The sequence below is a fragment of the Mirounga leonina genome, unplaced genomic scaffold, assembly GCF_011800145.1.
Source record: "Mirounga leonina isolate KUSES-001 unplaced genomic scaffold, KU_Mleo_1.0 Mir_173, whole genome shotgun sequence".
Classification (NCBI taxonomy): Eukaryota; Metazoa; Chordata; class Mammalia; order Carnivora; family Phocidae; genus Mirounga; species Mirounga leonina.
The window spans coordinates 61,090,167-61,115,154 of NW_023270447.1; the positions used below are offsets into that span (position 1 = coordinate 61,090,167).

A 24,988-nucleotide genomic window follows, 5' to 3' on the forward strand; every position below is an offset into this window, starting at 1 on the left:
TCACATCAAACAGCCCACGACACTGATGCTCAGAGAAGTGCAGTGGCTGCCCAGAGTCACAGCCAGGATGCTCCACTCTGGGGCCAGTTGTCACCCCCTGTCCTGCTGTCTGGAGCCAGCTCTCTGCCCCTCAGATCCTATGTGGTCCCTGTGAGCCCCAGGGAGGAGGTGGTGCCGTCTTCCCTGGTCTCTGCAGTACCATGTGGCTTTCCCAGCACTGGGGATGAGCCTCAGGATGGGAGTGGGGGTCGGAGAGGCACCGGGAGCGGGCGGCACTGACCCCGTGTCTGCCCACAGCTGTTTGTGGTGGAACGAGCCGGCCGGCGGACCCTGCACCTCATCGGCCTGGCCGGCATGGCGGGCTGCGCTGTGCTCATGACCATCGCGCTGGCGTTGCTGGTGAGTGGCCACGCTCGGGGCAGGGCGGTGGGGGGGACAGCCCCCAGGAGCTTCCGGTCCCAGAGGGACTATGGCAGCCCCAGCCTGGCCAGTGGCATCCAGAGCCCAGATGGGAGCTGCCCTCTCCCTAGTTCTGCCCCCTTCTCCCCAGCCCCACTCGGGCTCGGGTCTGACCTTCTGGCCCCCTAGGCTGTCTCCTTCCACCCACTCACCGCCAGTCGTGCCCTGGCTCCTCCCTGTTTGGTGCTTTCTCACCACAGCACCTCTGGCCCTAGAACCCAAGTCCCTCTCCCCAGGAATTGTTCTGCCAGTACTGAGCTTTTCTGCATCCGTGGCCTTAGTTCATCTTCAGAAGAGCCCCAGAAAGTAGGACCCTCCCTTACCACCAAGACATGGAAGCATGCCTTCTCTCCGTTGTCACCACTGCCCCATGTGTTGTTAGTATTCCCAGTTCACAAGTGAGGAAACGTAGTCCCAGTGAGGTTAGGAAGGCAGCAGATAAAGGACAAAGCCAGGAACTGACCTCAGGTCTGCTTGCCCCAAGCCTGTGACTGTTAGTAACCACTGTAGTAACCATGTACCAGCCACTTTCCCTGCACGAACCCTCATTTGTCCACCCTCTGGGCAAGGAAGCAGCAGTATGCTCATTTGACAGCTTAACTAAAATCTGGAGTCTGGTGATTGCTAAGAGGTCCATCATGCTGCAGCGGATGTGTGACAGATCTGGGATCAGAACCAAAGCCTGTAGCTTCTCCACGGTGGCCTCCTTGAGGAGAATGATTATATAGGGCCATGTGCTTGGGGCCTATGCTGCTGACCCTGAGCTGAGCACCTTACAGTCTTTAATACTTACTCCAGAAATGTTTTTGCACATCATTCCACATCAGACTGCTCTGCATCCAGAGCCAGGGGACCACAGGGACCTCTTCTTAGCCCATCCCATGTGCACCCCACATTACCGTTCCCACAGGATACGTTCCAGCTCACCCGCCCTGCAGGACTTAGATCAATCATTTTGTTCAGATGAGGAAAGTGAGACCCTGTGCAGGGTACCTAAGTCATGTGGCAAATCCAGGTTCAGCCCCAGGCCGCCTGCCTCCCGTCTCCCAGCCCAGAGCTCTTAGCCCTGCCCTGGGCTACATCTGCAGTTTGTTTCCTCGGAGCATCCATCACAGCCTAATCTAATTTTCCACCCCTCTCTTGTCCTCAACAGGAACAGCTGCCCTGGATGTCCTATCTCAGCATCGTGGCCATCTTTGGCTTTGTGGCCTTCTTTGAAGTGGGCCCTGGCCCCATACCATGGTTCATTGTGGCTGAACTCTTCAGCCAGGGTCCTCGCCCAGCTGCCATTGCTGTTGCTGGCTTCTCCAACTGGACCTCAAATTTCATTGTGGGCATGTGCTTCCAGTATGTAGAGGTGAGAACCGCCACTGCCTCCCTGACCACCATTCCTCCCCTGCATGCAGGCCCCCATAGTGCTGTGCAGAGTGCTCTCCCAGCTCTTCTCATCAGAATCCTGCTGAGGAGGAAATTGAGACTCCGAAGCCCAGGTCACACAGCTAAAAACGCCAACCTCAATTCTGGGGTTCTTTCCTTAGCTTTGAATTGTTTCCGTTCTGCTCTGCAGAGGGACCCTGCTCCCTGGAGGCCATTACACGCCAGGTGCAGGCAGTCTCATTTAATCATCCCAGCACTCCTGGGTTGTGGGTAGCTGTTCCCTTTCTCAGATCAAAGGCCCCAAGTCCTACAAGTCAAGGCCCTACAGCCAGGATGTAGGGTCAGGACTCCAACCAAGTGTATCTGTGTGTCTTTAGCAACTGTGTGGTCCGTACGTCTTCATCATCTTCACCGTGCTCCTGGTGCTGTTCTTCATCTTCACCTACTTCAAAGTTCCTGAGACGAAAGGCCGGACCTTTGATGAGATTGCTTCCGGTTTCCGGCAGGGGGGAGCCAGCCAAAGTGACAAGACACCCGAGGAGCTCTTCCACCCCCTGGGGGCCGATTCCCAAGTGTGAGGTGCCCCACACCACCAGCTGGCCTGCTCCCAGCAGCTCCAAGGATCTCTCGGAGCACAGGCAGCTGGAAGAGATTTCCAAACTGACAGATTTCAGCAGAGCTGGGCCTGGGGCTCCTTTCTTCAGCCAGCAATGATGTCCAGAAGAGTATTCAGGACTTGAATGGCTCCAGGATTTTAACAAAAACAAGACTGTTGCTCAGATCTTACTCAGAGAAGCAACAAGTTTTATAATTTTTTTTATTACTGATTTTGTTATTATTTTTTTATCAGCCAGAGTCTCCTGTATCTACACCCCAGACTTCACCCTGAATGGCTCAGTACCTGAAGGTGGGGACCAAGCCCTGCCTAGACACTTGCCTTCTTCACCACGCTAATCTGTAGGGCTGGACCTATGACCAACGACACACTAATCGAACTATGAACTGTGAGGCTTCTACCCCAAGAGGTAGCTGTGGCCACTCTCTTCTGAGGCCTGGATCTCCCTACCCTAAGGTTCAGGCTCCATTAGGGTTCGCCCATACCCATCTCTTCCTACCCAACCACTCAAAGTAATTTTGCCTTGCCTGAGACCAGTTGGGAGCACTGGAGTGCAGGGAGGAGAGGGGAAGGGCCAGACTGGGCTACCAGCTTCTAGTCTCCTTTGCACTGAGGGGTCAGATGATCACCATGAGGAGGGCCATGGGAGGCTGAGAACTCACTGCGCAAGAAGACATGGACACTCCTGCCCTGCTGTGTATAGATGGAAGATATTTATATATATTTTTTGGTTGTCAATATTAAATACAGACACTAAGTTATAGTATATCTGGACAAACCAACTTGTAAATACACCACCTTACTCCTTCTGTAACTTACCTAAACAGATATAAATGGCTGGTTTTTAGAAACATGGTTTTGAAATGCTTGTGCATTAAGGGTAGGGAGATCTGGTTGGGATGGGAGAGAAGCAACTGCTATAGTGACTTTGGACTTTGTGACTCGAGATCTAGTCCCTTCTAAGCACTTCTGATCAACACACTCTACTACTTAGCCTAGGACCATTCTACCCTGAATGTACCCCATCTCATCTGATCTCCAGAAGCTAAGCAAGTTCGGGCCTAATACTTGGTTGGGAGACCCTCTATTGCTTGAAAATCTGTATGACCCCTTATTACCCAGAGAAAATCTAAATATCCTGGCATTCAAGGCATTCCTATTTTCCTTCACATGATAGCTGGTATTCAGAAAATGATAGTTATGTGCTAACCTTGATGCTCAGGCCTTAATATGCATTATCTTGAATGTGAGGTGGTACTTTATCTGCATTTGACAGGCTCAGAGAGGCCCGAAACCACAGCAAATCATTCTAGAACTCCTACTTTTAACAATTACACAACCCTTAACCCATACCTGAGTCGTCCTACCACCCCCGCCCCCACCACCAATGGGCCCAGTGAGTGCTGTCAAGCTGCCTTCATCCATTTCACTTGGAAATGCCCCCTCTGATCCAGCTTAGATGCTACTGTGGCCTCTCTAAAGACTTCTGACCCCCATTCCCACCCAGGAATTTAAAGAGCTTCATCTGTTCCTTTCCTATGGTACTATATACCCTTCCACCTTTTATCTACAACTCCTGATTTCTCCCAATACTATCAGTTTCATGGAAAGAAGTCAGTTTGATTCATCTGAGTCTTTGGCGTTAAAGGCGGGCTTGGCACACTGTGGGCATTTGGAAAATGGTGAAATAAAGCACCAAGGAAATTCGTCCCTAGAGCTTCAGCTGAGAAAATCGGGCGGAGGGCGGGGGTGTGGAATTTGCCTGTAGAAGCCTTCATAACTGCACTCAGGCAGAACTACACGAAGAGTGGTTGTAGGAGAGAGTGAGAAGGGAAAACAGGTACTTAGTAAATGGAAGTGCCTATGTCCATTATCATTAGGTACAAAGAATCTGAGGCATTATCCATCCCCATCTCACAAATGAGGAGTGTGGTTCAGAAAAGGGTTAGCCTTGCCGGAGCCTGAAGGCTTAAAGCCTGAAGGGCTGGGGCCAGGTAAGAAGTTAAGTGTGACCGAGGAAGACTTAAGGTGTCTCCAAAAAGGTTCCGTTGAAAGCAGTTATTTTTGTAAGCTTCGAGGGGGCCCCTGGAGGGGAAGTGCAAAGAGGAGAGTTAGGGGCCCACGATGCCAGGGGTGAGCTCCGGGCTCGTAAAAGCTCACGGCGGCGCTCCTGGCGGCTATTGCGGCTGGATGCAAGGAAACACACCAGGGATGGGTTGGGGACGGAGGAGCACACCAAGGATGCCAAGTCAATGGCGCCCACGAGCCAGAGGCCCCGAAGCGGGGCAGAGCCGACAGCACCCTAGCCCCGCCCCGGCCCCGGGCTCCAGACCCGGGTGTGAAAAGGCCCGAGAACCCACTCCCCGGTTCCCCGCCCGCATTGGGATTGCCCCTACGTGCCCGGCGCCGGCCATTTCCCAAAGTGCGCCGTGCGCGCAGGCGCCGGGAGCCCGGACCCGCCCCAGCCGTGGCCCACAATGCCCCGGGAGGCACAGCTTCCGTTCCCTCGACGCCTTTTCTCCCAGCCGCGCGGTCCACCACCGCCAGGGGAATCGGCCGTCCTCCCCAGACCCCAGCAACAGTGCTCCAGGACCCGCTCGGCGGTCGCTCCTTTCGTCGCCTCGCAGGAAGGGCGGGGCTCCGCGGCGTCTCCGCCAATCAGCCGCTCCGTTGGCTGGCGAGGGGGCGGGCCCCAGGCCGCCACCAATCACAGCCTGGCTGCTCGGGCCGCGGTCGGGTAGCCCCCGGTAGGTCGGTGTGTGGGGAGGTGCGTTTGCGCTGGGGTAGCGCCGGGCCTTGGCGAGTGTCGCTTGCCTGGGAGTCCTATCGCCCGCGAGGTGACGTGTACGGTCTCTGACGGGAAGGCGTAACTAGGTAACGAGGCTGCGCTCGGCCACCTTCTTTTCCAGGACTTAGCTAAGTTCGCTGACAGTTTGTGAGATCCTTCATCTGATATCCTCGGCTCAAAAGTCTCCTCTCCCTGAAAACCCGAATCAGGTTACCCCTCTGGGCCCCACAGCGTCCTTCCTCTCTTTCCTCCATCAACTATACAGGAGTTGGCCGTCCTTCCACCAGACTGGGGAGGCCACTGCTAAGTCATTCCTTTGTCCCCGGGATCCCACCACGGACACTGGTCAGGGATGTTGAGTGAATGAACTAGAATTTAGACTCAGCGAAGTTTCACAATCTGAGTTTTTCCAGTGCAGTTTTAGGCAGAAAATCCAACAATTCCGCATGTGTATTTAATAGTAGGGAAAGAATATTCATTCTCTTCTGTCAAAACATTTTTAATGCCCCCCTTCTCATCCTACGATTTTTGTTTCCTGGATCACCTACAGATCTGACCCATTCTGTCCATTGCAGTTGCTGGCCCGAGTGCTGGCTACTCATCATCTCCCTCCCAGGATCACTGCAGCACCTCCTCACTGTTCTTTCTGCTTTCTGTCTCCCCTTATTCTCCACACTGCAAATCTTTTTTTTTTTTTTTAATATATTATTTTTAAGTAATCTCTATACCAATGCGGGGCTTGAACTCACAACCCCAAGGTCAAGAGTTCCATGTTCTACTGACTGAGCCAGCCAGGCATCCCTGCAAATCTTTCTAAAATGCACATCTGGTCATGTCTCTCTCCTACTTAAAACCTTCCCTGGGTCCCCATTTCCCTTGAGATAATGCCCATCTTCCTTAGTCCAGAAATACAAGGCAATTCAGGATCAGTTTCTAGGGCTCAGATGTAGCCTCGTCGCTCACCACTGCCCCCACTTCACCCTAACCATCCTCTAGGCATTGATCACTTTGTTCTCTGACCTCCACATACTCCTTCCCCTGTGGGCCTTTGGGTTCCCTCCACTCAGATCACCCTGCCACCTAACCTTGTTTTCCACCAGGTGATATATCCCATCACAGCCCTGGGAAGCTGCTCCTTGTGACACTGCTGCCAACTAGTGGCTGTTGTATGAACACTTAGGGCAGGCGATAACCTCAACCTCTCAGGGGTTCCGAGAGAATAGATTGCTTTGGCGATAACCCTTCACTGGGACTATTACAACAAATCCATTTGGTGACCCTATCCCTGGCATCCCAGAATGACCTTCCTAAAGCAATGTCTGACCACATTTTTCTACGGCTTAATGTTCCTCACTATCTCATGATAAAGCCCAGATTCCTTAACCTAGCAGTCAAGATTGTTCACATTCTGGTCCTTGGAAACCTTGTCTCCCAATACGCTCCGTCAGCACTCTAGGATCCAGCCACAGTGATGTGCTCAGTGTTTCCTGTACAGCTCCTCACCTAACTAACCCAAAACTTTTTGTGCAAGCTCCTTCTTTCTCCTGATCTGCCTTTGCTCTCTCTATAAGGCCATTTGATCTCAGCTGGATTAAATTAACTGTCACTTTCCCTACAAAGTGTCCATTCATTCCTTCAACTGTTACTTAACTGGGCACATGCTCTTTGCCAAGCTTTCTCCTAAGCAACGTGGTATCTTGGAAAGAAGGTGCTATTTAGCAGAATAACCTTGAAGAAATCACCTTTCTGATCTTCAGTTTCCTCCTCTGTGGTGATACTAAGATGAAATAAGATAATATATGTGTAAAGCAACCATCAGATGAAATTAGTCCACATTCCCTCTTCCATTCTATTGGGAAAGTCTGGTGCTCACCCCCGAGATTTCTGTGATTTCCCAGGGATTTCTTCCATTCTCAAGGTCATCTCTGGCTCTGACTGGATATCTCCTAAACCACCTGGTGATGCATTCCCGGTGCAAGCTGTTTCCTGTCTTGGAACTCAGATCTTTTGTTTTGCTTCATTCATTTACTGACCAATTACTGGGTGTCTGGCATTCTTCCGGGGCCGGGGATAATAAAGATAGGACTTCATGGAGCTTACTTTTTGAGGGAGGGGGAACCAATAAGCAATCAACAAATGCATAATAAAGTATCAGATGGTGATTTGTGTAATGAGGGGAAAAGGCAATCTAAAGAGAGAGGATGATGGATTGTGAGGGCAGGTATGGATAGGTCAGATTTAGATGAGATAATTTGAGGGCCTCCCTGAGGGAGTGGTATTTGAACACAGATGAGTGAGGGAGGGAGCAAATCATATATGTGTCTGGGGGAGAAACCTTCAAAGTCAAGGTACAGCAAGTTCTAAGGTGCAAAGGCAGGACCATGTTTGGTGTGTTGGAGGACCAGCTAGGAGGCCAAGGCAACTGGACCAGGTGACAAGTAAATGAGGTCAGAGAGGTGACAGAGTGCTAGATCATGTAGGGCCTTTAGATAACCTGAGAACTTTTGTTTTGTTTTTAAATGTAAGATGAGACTTCACAGTTTTGATAATTTGTGTTAATTGTAATCTGTAGTTATGGTCAGCAGGTTAGTTATCATGGGTTGGTGAGCAGATCCAACCTCCTGTGGCATATTTTACAACTTTGAGGGGATCAACATAACTCTCCACATTTCAACATGTATAGGTTTCTATAACAAAAATATAGTTGTAAGGTTACAACAACCCATGAAAGATAGTTATGAAAACAAACCTCTGACTATTACAAGAATTTCATTGCCTTTCCTAAAAAGGGGTCTTCAGAATTCAATTGCTCGCTATGATAGAAAGCAGTATGAAGGATAAGGATAGATTTAACCTAAACTTTATAAAAACTGGAAGGTAAATATTCTCTCACTGCTTTCCTTTCTTTCTAAGCAGAGGATAGAAGATTTTTTAGTGTTTTGTATTTCAAAAGCACTTGTGCCAACAGGATGCACTCAGAGTTTCTCATGGTATATCACTGATACTTGTGGCCTAGGGTTTAAAGTCTAATTTTAAACAATGCATATCAAAGTATTTGGGGCCTATAATTTATTTCCACACACCTTAGTGCAGATTGTCATGTAATTTACAGTGTGTCTCAGTCCCCCCCAACACCACAGCCTGTTGACACCTGACCTTGACATCTGGTTCTCAGTGGCAGATCCTCAAGAAGCTTGAGGATAGGGGTTAGAAGTAAAGGCTCTGGGGGCATAATGTCCAGACACAAATCCCCATCAGTTTTTATTGTCTTTTTACAGAGGTGGGAGTGGAAGCTAAGACAAGAGACACAGTTAAGAATACTTGCCCCAGGGATGCCTGGGTGGCTCATTTGGTTAGGCGTCTACCTTCAGCTCAGGTCATGATCCTAGGGTCCTGGGATCGAGTCCCACATCAGGATCCTTGCTCAGTGGGAAGTCTGCTTCTTCCTCTGCCCCTTACCCTGCTTGTGCTCTCTCTCTCTCTCTCGCTTGCTCTCTCTCTCTCTGACAAATAAATAAATAAAATCTTAAAAAATAATAAAACAATACTTACCCTAGAGATCTGCGAGGATTAGACAAGACCAACTGGTATACTCTTCATGTAGAGCTTGACCAGAGAAAAGATAAAAAATAGGAACTATTATCATTTCCCGACACTTTCTTTCTCCATCCGTGTCATATCTTTGAGTTTTCCTTTCTGTTGGCCAAGATTATAGCTAGCTAATCCTCCAAACTAAATGCCAACTGAGAGGAAGCCAAGGTGAGTATGGGCTTCTCTCCTCTCTCTGCTTGAAGGTTACATATATTTATGGCCACAGTGATCCCTGGTGGCCTAGTTTCTATCTTTAATACCAATAGCAGCCGGTGTTTAGATAGTGAGTACTATTTGTCAAGCACTGTTCTTTTTTTTTTTTTTTTTTAAGATTTTATTTATTTATTTGAGAGAGAGCAAAAGCAGGGTAGAGGGGCAGAGGGAGAGGGAGAAGCAGGCTCCCTGCTGAGCAGGAAGCCCAATGCGGGACTCATCCCAGGACTGGGAGATCATGACCTGAGTTGAAGGCAGACGCTTAACTGTCGGAGCCAGCCAGGCGCCCCTGTCAAGAACTGTTCTAAATCTATGACATCTATTAATACATTAGATCTTTAGAAACACCCTAGGGGGTACATACTCTTATGATTATGCCCATTGTCTAGATGAGGCAGCTGCAGCTGTGCTGCTAACAGAAGAACACTCTCTTAACCAGCCTTCCATTTCCATCATGGTTGAGCTGCCTCCTTTGAAATCCAATCAAGAGGAAAAACTGGTCTTATCTTCCATCACTCTGCTCAATAAAGAGGCAGTTTTTATTTCCATTTATTGCTGAACAAATTGAAACATAAAAAAGTCAGGCAGTTTCTTTCTTGTCAGCCCATCATCCTGGCGGAGGGGAGGGTGGGCAGTGCTATATGCTCTCTGCCTAGTGCAACTGCTTATGTATGTGAAGTGTGGTGACTGAGAATGTGACTTTGAAACAGGGAGCACAGAACTTTAAGTAATGCTGCATATGATTCTGTGACCTCTCTTAGACTCCGTTTTTTTATCTATGAAAAGAGGATTAATAACTGAACATATATCACCACAGGGTTGTTGTGAGTATTGGATGAGAAGAGACTTACGGTACCTGGCTCACAGCAAGTGCTCACTAAATGGTTATTATTATTATTATTATTATATTATATAGCCAACTTTGCTGGCTTTCTTAAAAACCACTTAGATCAAAAGCAACTGGGTCAAAAATCTATAAAGTTGTTCTTTTATTCTTTGGGCAATAGGTGCTGGAGCTTAGGCATACTTTAGCCTTTCATTTTATATTTTCAAAAATCATGTCTAACTCTTTGAGATACATCTTCAGAGGCAAGCTCTATAAAGGATATTTCAGGTCAAGTCATTTATGGGAAAAGATTTATTGTTCTCTGAGTGTAAACTGAAATACCTCCTCAACCAAGTCCACTTCCTCCATACTGTTCCTGTTTCAGTTCTCGTCACTGAAAGAGACGAGAGGATTAGCAGTCCTCCCTGCTGGATAGCCTTGGTGACTACACACTGCAGAAAGAATACCTAACCGGTCATTTAAGGCTCTGTAGTCACTGGCTTGCTTTTTTTTTTTTTTTTTAAAGATTTTTATTTATTTGACAGAGAGAGATAGCGAGAGCAGGAACACAAGCAGGGGGAGTGGGAGAGGGAGAAGCAGGCTTCCTGCCAAGCAGGGAGCCCGATGTGGGACTCAATCCCGGGACCCCGGGATCATGACCTGAGCCGAAGGCAGACGCTTAACGACTGAGCCACCCAGGCGCCCACTGGCTTGCTTTTTCTTACACCCTTATTTCCTGCTAATACCCCTAGTAATCTTTAAACGTTTTTGCTTTAAAGTCTATTTTGTCTGATATTAGGAGAGCTATCTTTACTCCCCTTTGGCTACTGTTTGTGTGGAATATCTTTTTCTGTCTTTTCACTTTCAATCTATTTGTGTCTTTGGATCTAAAGTGAGTCTTTGGTAGACAGCATCTTAGTTGAAACAGGTGTTTTTATCCATTCTGCCAGTCTGTCTTTTGACTGGAAAAATTAAACCATTTACATGTAGAGTAATTACCAATAAGGAGGGATTTACTTCCGTCATTTTGCTATTTGTTTTCTATATGCCCCATAGCTTTTTTTGTCTCTTGTTTCTTGCATTACTGTCTTCTCTTGTGTTTAGTTGATTTTTTTTTGTAATAAAATGTTTAAATTCCTTTCTCTTTTCCTTTTGTTTATATTCTGTAGCTATTTTCTTTGTGGTTACCATGGGGATTGCATTTAACATCCTAAAGTTATAACACTCTAATTTGAACTTATAACAGCTTAATAAGATACAAAAACTCTGTTCCTTTTCAGTTCTGTCCCCACCCATTTTGGTCGTTGATGCCACAAAATTATATCTTTATACATCGTGTGCCCTGAAACATAAACTAATAATTCTTTTAAATTCTTTAGTCTCTTAAATTATGTCAAAAACAAAATTTGGAGTTATAATCTGAAGTTACACTAACACCAGCTTTTAAACCAATAATTAGGGTTTTTTTCTTTAAGTGTATTATTCTCTTTATTTTTTTAATTTTTATTTATTAATTTATTTATTTAGCCTCATGAATACACTTCTAGGCACATGCAGATTTTATGTTTTTAAAAAATGTTTTATTTAAATTCATTTTAGGGGCGCCTGGGTGGCTCAGTTGGTTAAGCGACTGCCTTCGGCTCAGGTCATGATCCTGGAGTCCCTGGATCGAGTCCCGCATTGGGCTCCCTGCTCGGCAGGGAGTCTGCTTCTCCCTCTGACCTTCCCCCCTCTCATGTGCTTTCTCTCATTCTCTCTCTCAAATAAATAAATAAAATCTTTAAAAAATAAAAATAAAAAAAAAATAAATTCATTTTAGTTAACATATACTGTATTACTAATTTCAGGGGTAGAATTTAGTGATTCATCAGTTACATATAACACCCTCATTTCATCAAGTGCTCTCCTTAATGCACATGATATAGAAAACACCAAGTGCAGTTACAAACCACTGTTACAGTAATACTAGCTGTTGTAATTACCATGCATTTACTTTTATTGAGATTTCTATTTCTGTATATGGCTTCAAGTTACTGTCTGGTATCCTTTTAATTCCACCTTGTAGGACTCCCTTGAGCATTTCTTGCAGACCAGATCTAGTGGTCACAGATTCCTTCAGCTTTTGTTTATCAGAGAATGTCTTAATTTCTCCTAACCTTTTGAAAGACATTTTTGCCACATACAAATCCTGGTTGGCAGTTTTTATTTTCTTTGAACACTTTGAATGTGTTAGGCCACTGTCTTCTGGCCTCCAAAGTTTCTGATGAAAAATCTGCTTATGGTCTTATTGAGGATCCCTTGTATTTGATGATGTTTCTCTCTTGCTGCTTTTACGATTCTCTCTTTGTCTTTGTCTTTTGAAAGTTTGATCCTAATGTCTCTCGACGTGGGTCTCTTTGAGTTCATCTTACTTGGAGTTCATGGAGCTTCTTAGATGTTTATATTCATATCTTTCATCAAATTTGGGAAGTTTTCAGCCATTATTTCTTCAGATATTATCTCTGTCCCTTTCTATTTCTCTTCCCCTTCTGGGACGCCCACAATGCATATGTTGATCCATTTGATGATGTCCCACATACACTACACAATCTCTGCTCTAGGCCCAAGTGTTTGTGGTGGAGTTGACTCTACCTCAAACTTGGGGTAAATCCCAGGCACAGCCAATTAAAGCATCATATTTCCCCAGACACAGTGATTGGTTCCAGAATAGACCCTTAAGCTAGGCAGAGTTAATGAGATGCAATGATTCTTTGGGGGGAACATTTGAGAGAGAGGCAGCCACATTTTTTATCTGTACTTGAGCCCAGAGGCTTTTAGGGGTGTGGTCACTCAGGGAAGCCATATGTACACTGGTTAAGAGCACAGGCTTTAAAGCCAGACATACATGGAGTCTATGTATTGCTGCTGTCTGAACTTTTCTGAGCTTCAGTTCTTCATTTGTTAAATATATATAATAATAGCATCTGTGTGATTATTTTTTCAGGTCTGAGGGCAGATTTGGTGAACAGAAAAGACTCTAGCATCTTGGGTTTTAAATTAACATTACACTTATTCATCTACAAACTCAAAACTTTGGCTTTATTTAAGCCTTAAAAGTTTAATTTACAACTATACTATTAATAAATTTATTATATCTATACAAAAATATTAATTAGGTTGGGGCACCTGGGTGGTGCAGTTTGAGCATCTGATTCTTGGTTTTGGTTCGGGTTGTGATCTCAGGGTCATGGGATCAGGCCCTGCATTGGGCTCCATGCTCACTGCAGAGTCTGCTTGAGATTCTTTCTCCCTCTCCCCCCCCCCCAACTAATGCTCTCTCTCTCTAATTAATAAATCTTTAAATATATATATATTAATTAGGTTGGGGCACCTGGGTGGTTCAGTCAGTTATGTGTCCAACTATTGGTTTTGGCTCAGGTCATGATCTCATGGTCGTGGTTGAGATTCTCTGCCTCTGCCTCTCCCTCTTCCCTTCCCCTTCTTCCCCATCTCCTGCTCTCTCTCTCAAAATAAATAAATACATAAAATCTTTAAAAATATATATTAATTAGGTTTAAAGGGATATTTTAATATTGTTCAAGCGACAGGCAGAACAATCTAAACTCTTTTTTTTTAAAGAATTTAAAGATTTTATTTATTTATTGGACAGAGAGAGAGAGAGAGAGCACATGCAGGGTGAGTGGCAGGCAGAGGAAGAGGGAGAAGCAGGCTTCCCGCAGAGCAGGGAGCCCGATGCGGGGATCGATCCCAGGACCCTGGGATCATGACCCGAGCCAAAGACAGACGCAAAACCAGACACTCCAGGACCTAAACTCTTAAACAATTAATCCCATTTTTAAATTTATAATATGTAATTCCATTAAGCATTTTTTTAAAAGACTTTATTAAGTCTTTTAAGTAATCTCTACACTCAACATAGGGCTCAAACCCAAACCCTGAGATCAAGAGTCACATGCTCTATCAACTGAGCCAGCCAGGTGCCTTCCCCTCCATTAAGCATTTTAAACTCTATTTGTAAATTTCATATGTTCTATTTTCATTTTATATGCTTCATATGCCCGATTAATCCAGTTTCCATCCCTAATGAGCAAATCCTTCCCAAGTACTGGACAAAAATTTGTTTTATATATGTATATGTAACATAAATCTAGTAGATCTAGTTTTCAGATATTCCAGTACTATTTCCAAACTTAATTAAATTTTCTTACACCTCATAGACTACCAGATTCTTCAATATGCCATTTACTTCAAAATTATGACACACACATATTTTAAACACAAAAGTATAAATATGATAGGTTTGATTTACTTATCATCTCTATTTTTAATTTTAAGCCTTTTCAGGTTTGAAAGCTACTTAATCACTGAGAAAGAAGGTCTAACATGTCTAGGAAGTTCAGATTACTGGGTCACCAAAATTCACAACCATGATAGAGTTACCATCTTGGAGGGTCACCTTGAGGTGACCAGCTCAACAGTTTATGGCTCTGATATAGTTACCTTCTTAGGAAGGCTAAGGTTGACATCTTAAACAAGCAGAGGCTGTTGGGTTGACAATTTATTAACACCGTAAGGTCATTATCAGTCAGAGAACCGACACTGGGAAGCAGGACCTGAGCTTTGCAGGCTTCCAAGATGATTCTACCTGAGCCACATGTGGATACAGTGACCCCTTCGTTTTTTGTTTTTTTTTTTTAATTTTATTATGTTATGTTAGTCACCATACATTACATCATTGGTTTTTGATGTGGTGATCCACGATCCATTGTTTTCATATAACACCCAGTGCTCCATGTAGTACGTGCCCTCCTTAATACCCATCACTGGGCTAACCAATCTCCCCTCCCCCCTCCCCTCTAAAACCGTGTTTGTTTCCCAGAGTCCATAGTCTCTCATGGTTCATCTCTCCTTCCGATTTCCCTCCCTTCATTTTTCTCTTCCTTCTCCTAATGTCCTCCATGCTATTCCTTATGTTCCACAAATAAGTGAAACCATATGATAATTGACTTTCTCTGCTTAACTTATTTCACTTAGCATAATCTCCTCCAGTCCCATCCATGTTGATGTGAAAGTTGGGTATTCATCCTTTCTGATGGCTGAGTAATATTCCATTGTATATATGGACCACATCTTCTTTATCCATTCATCAGTTGAAGGGCATCTTGACTCTTTCCACAGTTTGGCTGTTGCGGACATTGCAGCTATGAACATTGGGGTGCATATGGCCCTTCTTTTCACTACATCTGTGTCTTCGGGGTAAATACCCAGGAGTGCAATTGCTGGGTCATAGGGTAACTCTATTTTTAACTTTTTGAGGAACCTCCACACTGTTTTCCAAAGTGGCTGTACCAACTTACATTCCCACCAACAGTGTAAGAGGGTTCCCCTTTCTCCACAACCCCTCCAACATTTGTTGTTTCTTTTCCTGTCCATTTTTTACCATTCTAACTGGTGTAAGGTGGTATCTCAATGTGGTTTTGATGCTAATGATGATGAACATTTTTTCATGTGTCTGTTAGCCATTTGTATGTCTTCTTCAGAGAAGTGTCTTTTCATATCTTCTGCCCGCTTTTTGACTTGATTATTTGTTTTTTGGGTGTTGAGTTTGAGAAGTTCTTTATAGATCTTGGATACCAGCCCTTTATCTGTAGTGTCATTTGCAAATATCTTCTCCCATTCTGTGGGTTGCCTCTTTGTTTTTTTGACTGTTTCCTTTGCTGTGCAGAAGATTTTTATCTTGATGAAGTCCCAGAAGTTCATTTTTGCTTTTGTTTCACTAGCTTTTGGAGATGTATCTTGAAAGAAGTTGCTGTGGGCGATGTCAAAGAGGTTACTGCCTATGTTCTCCTCTAGGATTTTGATGGATTCCTGTCTCACATTGAGGTCTTTCATCCATTTTGAGTTTATCTTTGTGTATGGTGTTAGAGAATGGTCGAGTTTCATTCTTCTGCATGTGGCTGTCCGATTTTCCCAGCACCATTTATTGAAGAGACTGTCTTTTTTCTATTGCATGTTTTCTCCTGCTTTGTCAAAGATTATTTGACCACAGAGTTGAGGGTCCATATCTGGGTTCTCTATTCTGTTCCATTACAGTGACCCCTTCTTATAGTTGCCATAACAGGGGATTTCTTGTCCATACCCTTCTCCTGGGTTCAAATTACACCCTTCTGTAATTCATCTGATTGAAATTTGCAACCTCAGCCAGGTTGCAAGAAAGGAAACTTCCATCACAATTTGAGTGAATTCTTGAATGCTCTTAAGATATTTTAAGTCTGTTGTTCTTTAGAAGCTGAGGCCTTTCCAGCCTTCCACGATTCTGATTTAATTGGTCTGGGTGCAGCCTGGGCATTAGGGTTTTTCAAAGCTCCTTCAAAGATTCTAATATGCAGCCAAGGTTGAGAACCACTGTTATGCCCTCTCCTCTAGCCCTAAAGACATGTTACTTTTATTACATTGGATCGTCTCATTCCTCTCTTTGTCTGCTAAAAGTTGTATTGATGGCAGTAAAGTTATAATATAAAATGTGGTTAAAACTTAAGGCCCTAGGATTAGACTGCCTTGTTAGTCTTTAGTGAATTTCTTACCTTCTCTGCCCTAGTGTCATCAGCTATAAGATGGGGACAATAATTGTACCTATCTCCTAGCATTTTTTAAAAAGTAGAATTAAGTGGCATTATACATGTAATGCTTACTGAACAGAACCTACACATATTAAGTGCTCAGTAAATGTTAACTCTTCCTATTTTTTATGCAAATGGTGATATAACCTGCATATAAATCTCTTCCTTTCCAATCCTTATACGGTTGCCTTCATTTTCTGGTCTTATTGTATTGGTCAGCACCTCCAATATCATGCTGAGCATTAATGGTGATAGAAGTACCCCATCTCATTGACCTGCTTAGTTACCAATATTAAGAGAAATGCTTCTAAGGTTTAGAAGCTTACTCATACTTTAAAGTATGAGTTTTTATAGAGATATTGCTATAGATGCTCTTTTTCATTTTAAGGAAGTTTTCTTATTTTTCAAGGGGCACTGGATTTATTTGTTATTTATTTTTTTTAAAGATTTTTAAAATTTATTTGAGAGAGAGAGAGAAAGAGAGCACAAGCAGGGGGAGGGACAGAGGGAGAGAGAGAAGCAGACTCCTTGCTGAGTGGGGAGCCTGACATGGGGCTCAATCTCAGGACCCTGATATCATGACCTGAGCTGAAGTCGGGTGCTTAACCAACTGAGCCACCCAGGCGCTCCAGGGGCACTGAATTTTATTGCATGTCTTCCATGCATCAGGGGAGATGATCAAATGGTTTTCCTCCTTTAATCTATCAAGGTGATTTCCATTTTTTTTTAAAGATTTTATTTATTTATTTGAGAGAGAGAGAATGAGAGACAGAGAGCACGAGAGGGAAGAGGGCAGAGGGGGAAGCAGACACCCCGCCGAGCAGGGAGCCCCATGTGGGACTCGATCCCGGGACTCCAGGATCATGACCTGAGCCGAAGTCAGTCGCTTAACCAACTAAGCCACCCAGGCGCCTGATTTCCATTTTTGAAAGGACATCATTGATCAAAGGGGGAGAAATTGAGAATGGAAATTGTTACAAGGTGGAGGAGGGTCAGTAAAGTATTCTCCAAACTGAGAAGGCTTTTTGAAACTGAAAAACAATGCAAACCACTCCCTACCGTTTATAGTTTTATCCAGGGTAACTTATTGGCAAGAGGATCAGGTGAACAGACAATCCAAACACCGCACAGCTATTTTTCGCCCACTCTGGACCTTAAGCCACAGCTCTTACAGAGTGAGAGGCATTGTGGTGAGGTCAAAGGGTAATCTATCTAAAGTGGCACCATCTGTAGATCTCTACTGGTTATCTCAAGTGGGGCCTTCTGTGCGCCAGTCCTTTCTACTAGTTATCTCAAGTGGGGCCTTCTGTGTGCCAGTCATCTCTACTAGTTATCTAACCTGGCGCCTTCTGGTCAGCCACTTTAGGGAAGATCAGGGCATACATTAACCTTCATGGGACCGGGAACATGTAGGCTCTAGGGAGGTCATCACGCGGTCATGAACAAGATGGAGGGCCAAAGATGGAGTCAGTGTTGTCAGCATTCCTGCAGAAATTTATCATACAGGAAGAGAGACACCAAGGTTAACTAGAAAAAATAAAAATAAGTCAGTAAATTCAGGAGAAACTATTCAGATTAGTCAGACCTTATGAAGAGAGAGAAGAGAAACAAGCAAAAATTATGGAATGTTTCCATTATTATGACCACAAAAGTGAGGATTTCAAGAACACAGTGGGTGATTAACCAATTAGGATTAAAGCCTTAGTAACGGCTGCACTGGATTTCCTCTATCCCTTGCTGACCTTGCCTCTTTCCAATTGTATTAGGTGCATTTTTTAGTTTTTCGGTTTTGCTTTCCTCCCAAATTTTTATTTTGAAAAATAATCACCAGAAAAGGTAAAATTATAGTATAATGGATTAATAGTTTATCCAATGCATAGATTCACCAATTAATACCATTTTATTTATCTAAGTATCCATCTATATACTTTTTTCTTTTTTGCTGAACCATTTGAAAGTTCCAGACAACATGACATTTTATGCCTGAATATTTCAACATGTAACTCTTTTAATTTTTTTAAGTAGGCTCCATGCCCATCATGGAGCCCAGCACGGGGCTTGAACTTAGGACCCTGAGATCAAGACCTGAGATGAGATCAAGTGTCAGATCCTTAACTGACTAAGTCACCCAGGCACCCCAACATGTAACTCTTTAAGAACATGAGCATTCTCGGGGCACCTGGGTGGCTCAGATGGTTAAGCGTCTGCCTTCAGCTCAGGTCATGATCCCAGGGTCCTGGGATCAAGCCTGACATCGGGCTCCTGGTTCAGCGGGGAGCCTGCTTCTCCCTCTCCGTCTGCCTCTCCCCCTGCTCATGCTATCTCTTTCTTTCTGTATCTCTGTGTCTCAAATGAATAAATAAAATCTTAAAAAAAAATAAAAATTAAAAAATTAAAAGAACATGAGCATTCTCCTACATATCTGCAATACCATTCTCATATCTAAGAAATGTAACATGAATGATATCTAATATACAATAACATTAAAATGTCATCAGTTGTCCTCCCTGTCTCTTTATAACTTTTTTCTTATTTGATCTAGGCTCCATTTAAGAATCCCACATTGCCTTCGATTGTCAAGCCCTTTTTAGTATCCTTTAATCTTTATTTTTAATCACATACACACACACATGCTGTGCACATGCACATATACATATAGATAGTCCTTCATGACAATAATATTTTTTGAAGAGTCCAGGGGAGTTGTCTTTTAGAATGTCCCACAATCTGGATTTGGTCACTTTTCCCCCACAATTAGATTCAGGTTAATCATTCTTGGCAAAAATACTATATACATGATGTTTGTTTCCCATTACATCATGTCAGGAGACACATAATTGTCTCCTATTGGTGATAGTTGGATCACTTGGTTCAGGTGATGTCCATCAGATCTCCATTTTAAGGGTACCTTTCCCTCTTGACTAACTTCTTCGTAGCTAGTCAAGTAACATATGGATTGATACTTGGAAACTGTGTAAATATCCTATCCTGCAACCATCTTCCATCCAGTGGTTTTAACATCCATTGATGACCCTCACCTGAATCCATCCATTACACTGATGACTGTAAAAGAGTGATCTTCTGAGGTAAAATACCATGTGCAAATGAAATAAATGGAAATTAGAAATTAGCAATTAGCTCTGCCTAGGGAGAAGGTCTGGGGAGGCACAAGGGATTTGTGCAGGAGGATGTCATGTCATGAAAGAAAATATTGAGCCTTTTTACTCAAGAGAGCTTCTGGGTTCAAGATCCATAAAACAGCCATTTCTCCTGATGACGTCAGTCTGGTCAGTTTTAGTTAGTAAATCATGCGGTTGCTTATCTGTTTTATCTGTGTGTTGAAATCATTAGCGTTTCTGTATGAATGAGCCCAGATGTTCACTCCCTGGTCCTCCATATAATGTGGCCTCATCAGAGTAACTGTACTGGCTCACTGCCCGGATGGTGCTCCTTGCCTGTGTTATTGCCTCAGAAGAAGTAGTGGGACTGGGATAGGAGGCCAAAAGCAGAGATGGTTTCTAATTTTCAAAAAACCTTACATTCCTGGAATAAGCTGTACTTTGGTTGTAATAACTTATTTTAAAATTTACTGTTGGATTAGAATTTGTGCTTCCAAATTTGTAAATGAGATTGTCCATTCTACTGCCCTTAAATGGTCTTGGTATCAATATTACATTAACCTTTTAAAAATTAGTTGGATAATTTCTCCCGTTCGGAATAATATGCATAAGAATTATCTGTACCCTTGAACATTTACTAAAAATGGTCTGGCTTTAGTGCTTTAGTGCTTTTATAGAAGAGATTAGATAAGTAAGTCATGGCATTTCCCCAATACAGTGGTATTCACACACAGTAAAAATCAAAGAATAGAGCTTCATGTAATTACGTAGGTAAATCTCAAAATCATAACACCAGTCACTTTTATTATTTTTGTTTGTTTTGTTATTATGGACAATGCCACTATAAACATTCTTCTACATGTCTCTTGGTATGCAGGTGCAAGTTTCTCTAGGATATATACCTAGTAGAATTGTTAGCTTGAAGGGTACTTGCATGTTCAACTTTTTAAGGTAGTGCAATACTATTTTCCTAGAGGACTTCCCAATTTATACTACTGTCAGCAACATATGAAAGCTCCCATTGCTCTCTATATTCTAGCTAACATCTGGTATTATCCAACTTTTACGTTTGGTGGTTGTGAAATTGGATCTCATTGTGCTTTCAACTTACATATCCCTGATTTCAAATGAACCTGAAATGTTCATTCATATGTTTATGGATTACTTATGCTTTCTCTTGAGTGAAAACACTGTTCATTTCTTTGTCCATTTTGTTAATTGAGTTGTCTTTTCTTATTGATCTGTAGACATATATTCTAGATATTAAATTATGTTTATTTTTATGTGTTTCAATCATTCTCAGTTTGTAGCTTTTCACTCTCTTTATATGACTAAAAATGTTTAATGTTCATATAATTATATTTGTTAATTTTCTTCCTGTTCTTTCTTAACCAGATTAAGAAATATTTTCCTATCTTGCAGTCACAAAGACAGTCTTCTATATTGTTTTTGTTAATAAGTTTCTGTTTGTATTGTCTTTAAACCTCTAGGAATTGACTTTATGTTTATTGTGAGATAGAGATCCAATTTTATTTTCTCCCTAATAGATAATCAGTTGTCCAAGAACTATTTATTTTAGAAGTTCATGTTAGTCTTTTTCTTTTTAGTTTCTTGTTTTGAAATAATTGTAGATTCCCAGGTATTTTCCCAAAGATAGTACAGAGAAATCTTATGTCCCCTTCACCTATTTTCTCTCGATGGCTACTGAGTTGGAAACCTGTGTTTCCCCATTAATCTCACACTGCTACTATACCAACAACACTTCTGACATTGGATGTGGGGGGGGCTTTCCCCACAACAAGCAATTCTCCATGACACCAGCTAGGTGACCTACAATTTACCTCAATTCTGACAATAGCTACCTATAGATAGCACCAGATCCCATAGGTTAGGGGCTCAGTCCCACAAGACTGCCCCCTATTTTAGATGCCAATTGCAAGTAACAGGTCCCCAGGTTACCCACAACTTCTGTCTGACTTGGCTATAAATCAGAAGTTCCCATGACCTCCTCTCCCTCACTTATTTACCAGAACGGAACTCAGGGAAACCTTTATGTTTACTGGTTTATTAAAAGATATGATAAAGGATACAGATGAACAGCCAGAAAAGATATATAGAGCAAGGGCTGGGAGAGTCCTGAGCACAGGATCTTCTGTCCTCATGGAGTTGGGGTACATCACTCCCCTGGTATATGGATATGTTCACCAAACTGGATGCTCCCTGAACCCCATACCATTGGGATTCTTATACAGGCTTCCTCACATAGGCATGCTCAATTATTAACTCCATTTCCAGCCCCTCTCCCCTCTCTAGAAAAGGTGGGGGCGGGGAGGGCTGAATATTCCAAGCTTCTAATCATGGCTTGGTCTTTCTGGTGACCAGTCTCCATCCAAGGGCCCATCAAGAGTCACCTAGAACAAAAGATGTTCCTAGTGCTCTTACCATTTAGGGAATTATAAGAATTTTAGGAACTCTGTGCCAGGAACTGGGGGCAGGGACTAATATATGTTTCTACTATCTTACAGTTATATCTTACATAATTAGTATACACTATCAAAACCAGGAATATAACATTAGTATGTATGATGTATGTGTATAGACCTGTGTTATTTTATCACATGTGCATATTTGTGTAACCACCACCACAATCGAGACACAGAACTATTCTGCACCGCAAAGATCTCCTTGTGCTACTCTTTATAATCACATCCCAGCCCCATCCCCTGCTCATCTTTTCATTCTCTTAACAATATCTTTCAAAGACCACAAGTTTTTAGTTGGAAACAAAACAAAACAAAACAACCCAATAAAAAAAAATGGGAAATATTTGGGGGCACCTGAGGGGCTCAGTGGGTTAAGCATTTGCCTTCAGCTCAGGTCACGATCCCAGGGTCCTAGAATCGAGCCCCACATTGGGCTCTCTGTTCAGCAGGGGAGTCTGCTTCTGCCTCTCCCTCTACCCCTCCCCTTCCCCCCCTCATGCTCACTTTCTCTATCACTCTCTCTCTCAAATAAATAAAACCTTTTTAAAAAATTGGGAAATGTTTCAACTGACACTTCACCAAAGATGATATATAGATGTCAAATGAGCACATTATTAGTCATTGGGGAAATGAAAATTAAAACCACAACAATACACTTTTATAAACCGTTTTTTTTTAAAAAAATTTTTTTTATTTATGCGGCGCCTGGGTGGCGTAGTCGGTTAAGCAACCAACTCTTGATTTCAGCTCAGGTCATGATCTCAGGGTCTTGGGATGCAGCCCTACATCAGGCTCCACACTCAGCCTGGCATCTGCTTGAGATTCTCTCTCTCCCTCTCCCTCTGTCCCTCCCGCTCCTGCTGTCTCTCTCTCTCTCAAATAAGTAAATAAAATCTTAAAAAAAAAAAAAAGATTTTATTGGGACTCCTGGGTAGCTCATTCGTTAAGCATCTGCCTTTGGCTCAGGTCATGATCCCAGGGTCCTGGGATTGAGTCCTCCGTCAGGGTCCCAGCTCAGTGGGGAGCCTGCTTCTCCGTCGGCTTGCCTGCCACTCCCCCTCCTTGTGCTCTCTCACTCACTCTCTCTCTCTGACAAATAAATAAAATCTTTTATTTTTTAAAGGATTTTTATTTATTTGACAAAATAAAAAAATTTATTTATTTGAGAGAGAGAGAGACAGAATGTGAGCATGAGTGGGGGATGGAGGGATAGGAGCAGAGGGAGAGAGAGAAGCAGACTCCCCACTGAGCAGGAAGCTGAAGCTGGGCTTGATTCCAGGACCCTGAGATCATGACCTGAGCCAAAGACAGACATTTAACTGACTGAGCCACCCAGGCGCCCCATAAAACGTTCTTTAAAAGGTAAACATACACTTCCATCTGATCCAGCCATTCCTAGGTATTTACCCAAGAGAAATGAAAGCATATGTTCATAGCAGCTTTATTTGTAATACGCAAAAATGGAAACAATCAAAATGTCCGTCAATAGATGAATAAACATACACTTCCATCTGATCCAGCCATTCCTAGGTATTTACCCAAGAGAAATGAAAGCATATGTTCATACAACAATGTTCATGGCAGCTTTATTTGTAATAGCCAAAAATGGAAACAATCAAAATGTCCGTTGATAGATGAATAGATTAGCTTATAAATATATGGCCATATAATGGAATACAACTCAACAGTAAAAATAGATATATGATTTATGAACACCATGGCATGCATAAATCTCAAGATAATTATGCTAAGTGAAAAAAGATCAAGAGTACATACATATTATATGATTCTATTTATATAAAATTATAGAAAATGCAAGCTAATCTACAATGACCAAAGCAGATTCCGTGGTCACCTGGAACCAAAGAGAGGGTGAAGAGGGATGAGAGGGAGGGAATCACAAAGGACATGAAGAAACTTTTGAGGGTGATGGACATGTTCATTAACTTTTTTTTTTTCCTCACAAATTTTCTCTTTAATAGATAAGCTTAACATTGTGGCAAATTTTAATAGAGTAGAAAGCCTTCACTGTATATTATCTATATTTAAAGTTTATTTCTCTTTCTGAAAAGAGAAGTTCCAAGATTAATGTGCACTGAAGATGAGAAATTTAAGAAATTACATAAACTGCTAGTTTAATTCAAGTTGCTTAAACTGGTGGCTACAGCTTGTTAAAGTCATATATTGATTTGAGAGTGAATGGTGGTGATAAAAATTATCCAAAAACAATGAGTCAAAAGATAGTTGGGCTTTAAAAAGATACCACACTCCTAACAATACCAATTTTTATCTTTTAGGAATGGGTCAAAATTTAAATACATGTTTTATGTTATGTTTGCCTATCTAGTTTATTTCTCATAGTAGTTTTTGAGAACTGTCACCATAACAGAGTTTATTTCACAGAGGTACTTACGTAGTGAACCATGGCCCCCAAGCACCCATACACGTAAGACATCTCAGTCACTAGTACCTGTCCATATACCTTCTCTCCATCACCCGGAGCCAAAGTGGTATGGGCCTGGAGTGTTCCAGGGTGCTTTGCACTTTTGTCACCTTGGCAAGACAGCTGGAGCCAAAGTGCTGACCAGGCGTATCCTGGTGTACATGCACCATGCTGGGGTCACCTTGGTTGACTGAGGTGGTAGGCTGGCTAAGGTGCCTGGACCCTGCTCCCATCCATACCATCAAGGGGGAGGGGGAAGGTAAGCCATAGCACTCGTCAGCCCCTCTGACCCAGAGAGAATTCCAGCAGCTCCCTCGCTGTCTGGTAGTGTTCTAGGCCTGGATCTTTTGTATTCTAGTTGCTGTTTTAAACCATGGCTTTTTTTCTGTATCCCAGGGGTCCAGAGCTGGTGTGAGCTCGGGGCCCCTGCTTCCTGAGGCAGCAGACCAGCCA

General features: G+C 43.1%; 1 protein-coding gene and 1 long non-coding RNA gene across 2 annotated transcripts in view; both read left to right on the plus strand.

The window, feature by feature from the left end:
- SLC2A1 (solute carrier family 2 member 1) overlaps window positions 1–3,303 on the plus strand; it is a 28,564-nt gene extending 25,261 nt beyond the window's left edge. Inside the window, exons 8-10 of the mRNA XM_035018818.1 lie at window positions 298–399; window positions 1,613–1,816; window positions 2,214–3,303. Coding sequence (XP_034874709.1) covers window positions 298–399; window positions 1,613–1,816; window positions 2,214–2,414 — 507 coding nt within the window. The 3' untranslated portion in view covers window positions 2,415–3,303. The remainder of the gene's footprint in view (window positions 1–297; window positions 400–1,612; window positions 1,817–2,213) is intronic.
- Window positions 3,304–5,218: 1,915 nt separating this feature from the next.
- LOC118019537 overlaps window positions 5,219–24,988 on the plus strand; it is a 53,489-nt gene continuing 33,719 nt past the window's right edge. The window contains exon 1 of the long non-coding RNA XR_004681688.1: window positions 5,219–5,326. This is a non-coding gene — a long non-coding RNA (uncharacterized LOC118019537). The remainder of the gene's footprint in view (window positions 5,327–24,988) is intronic.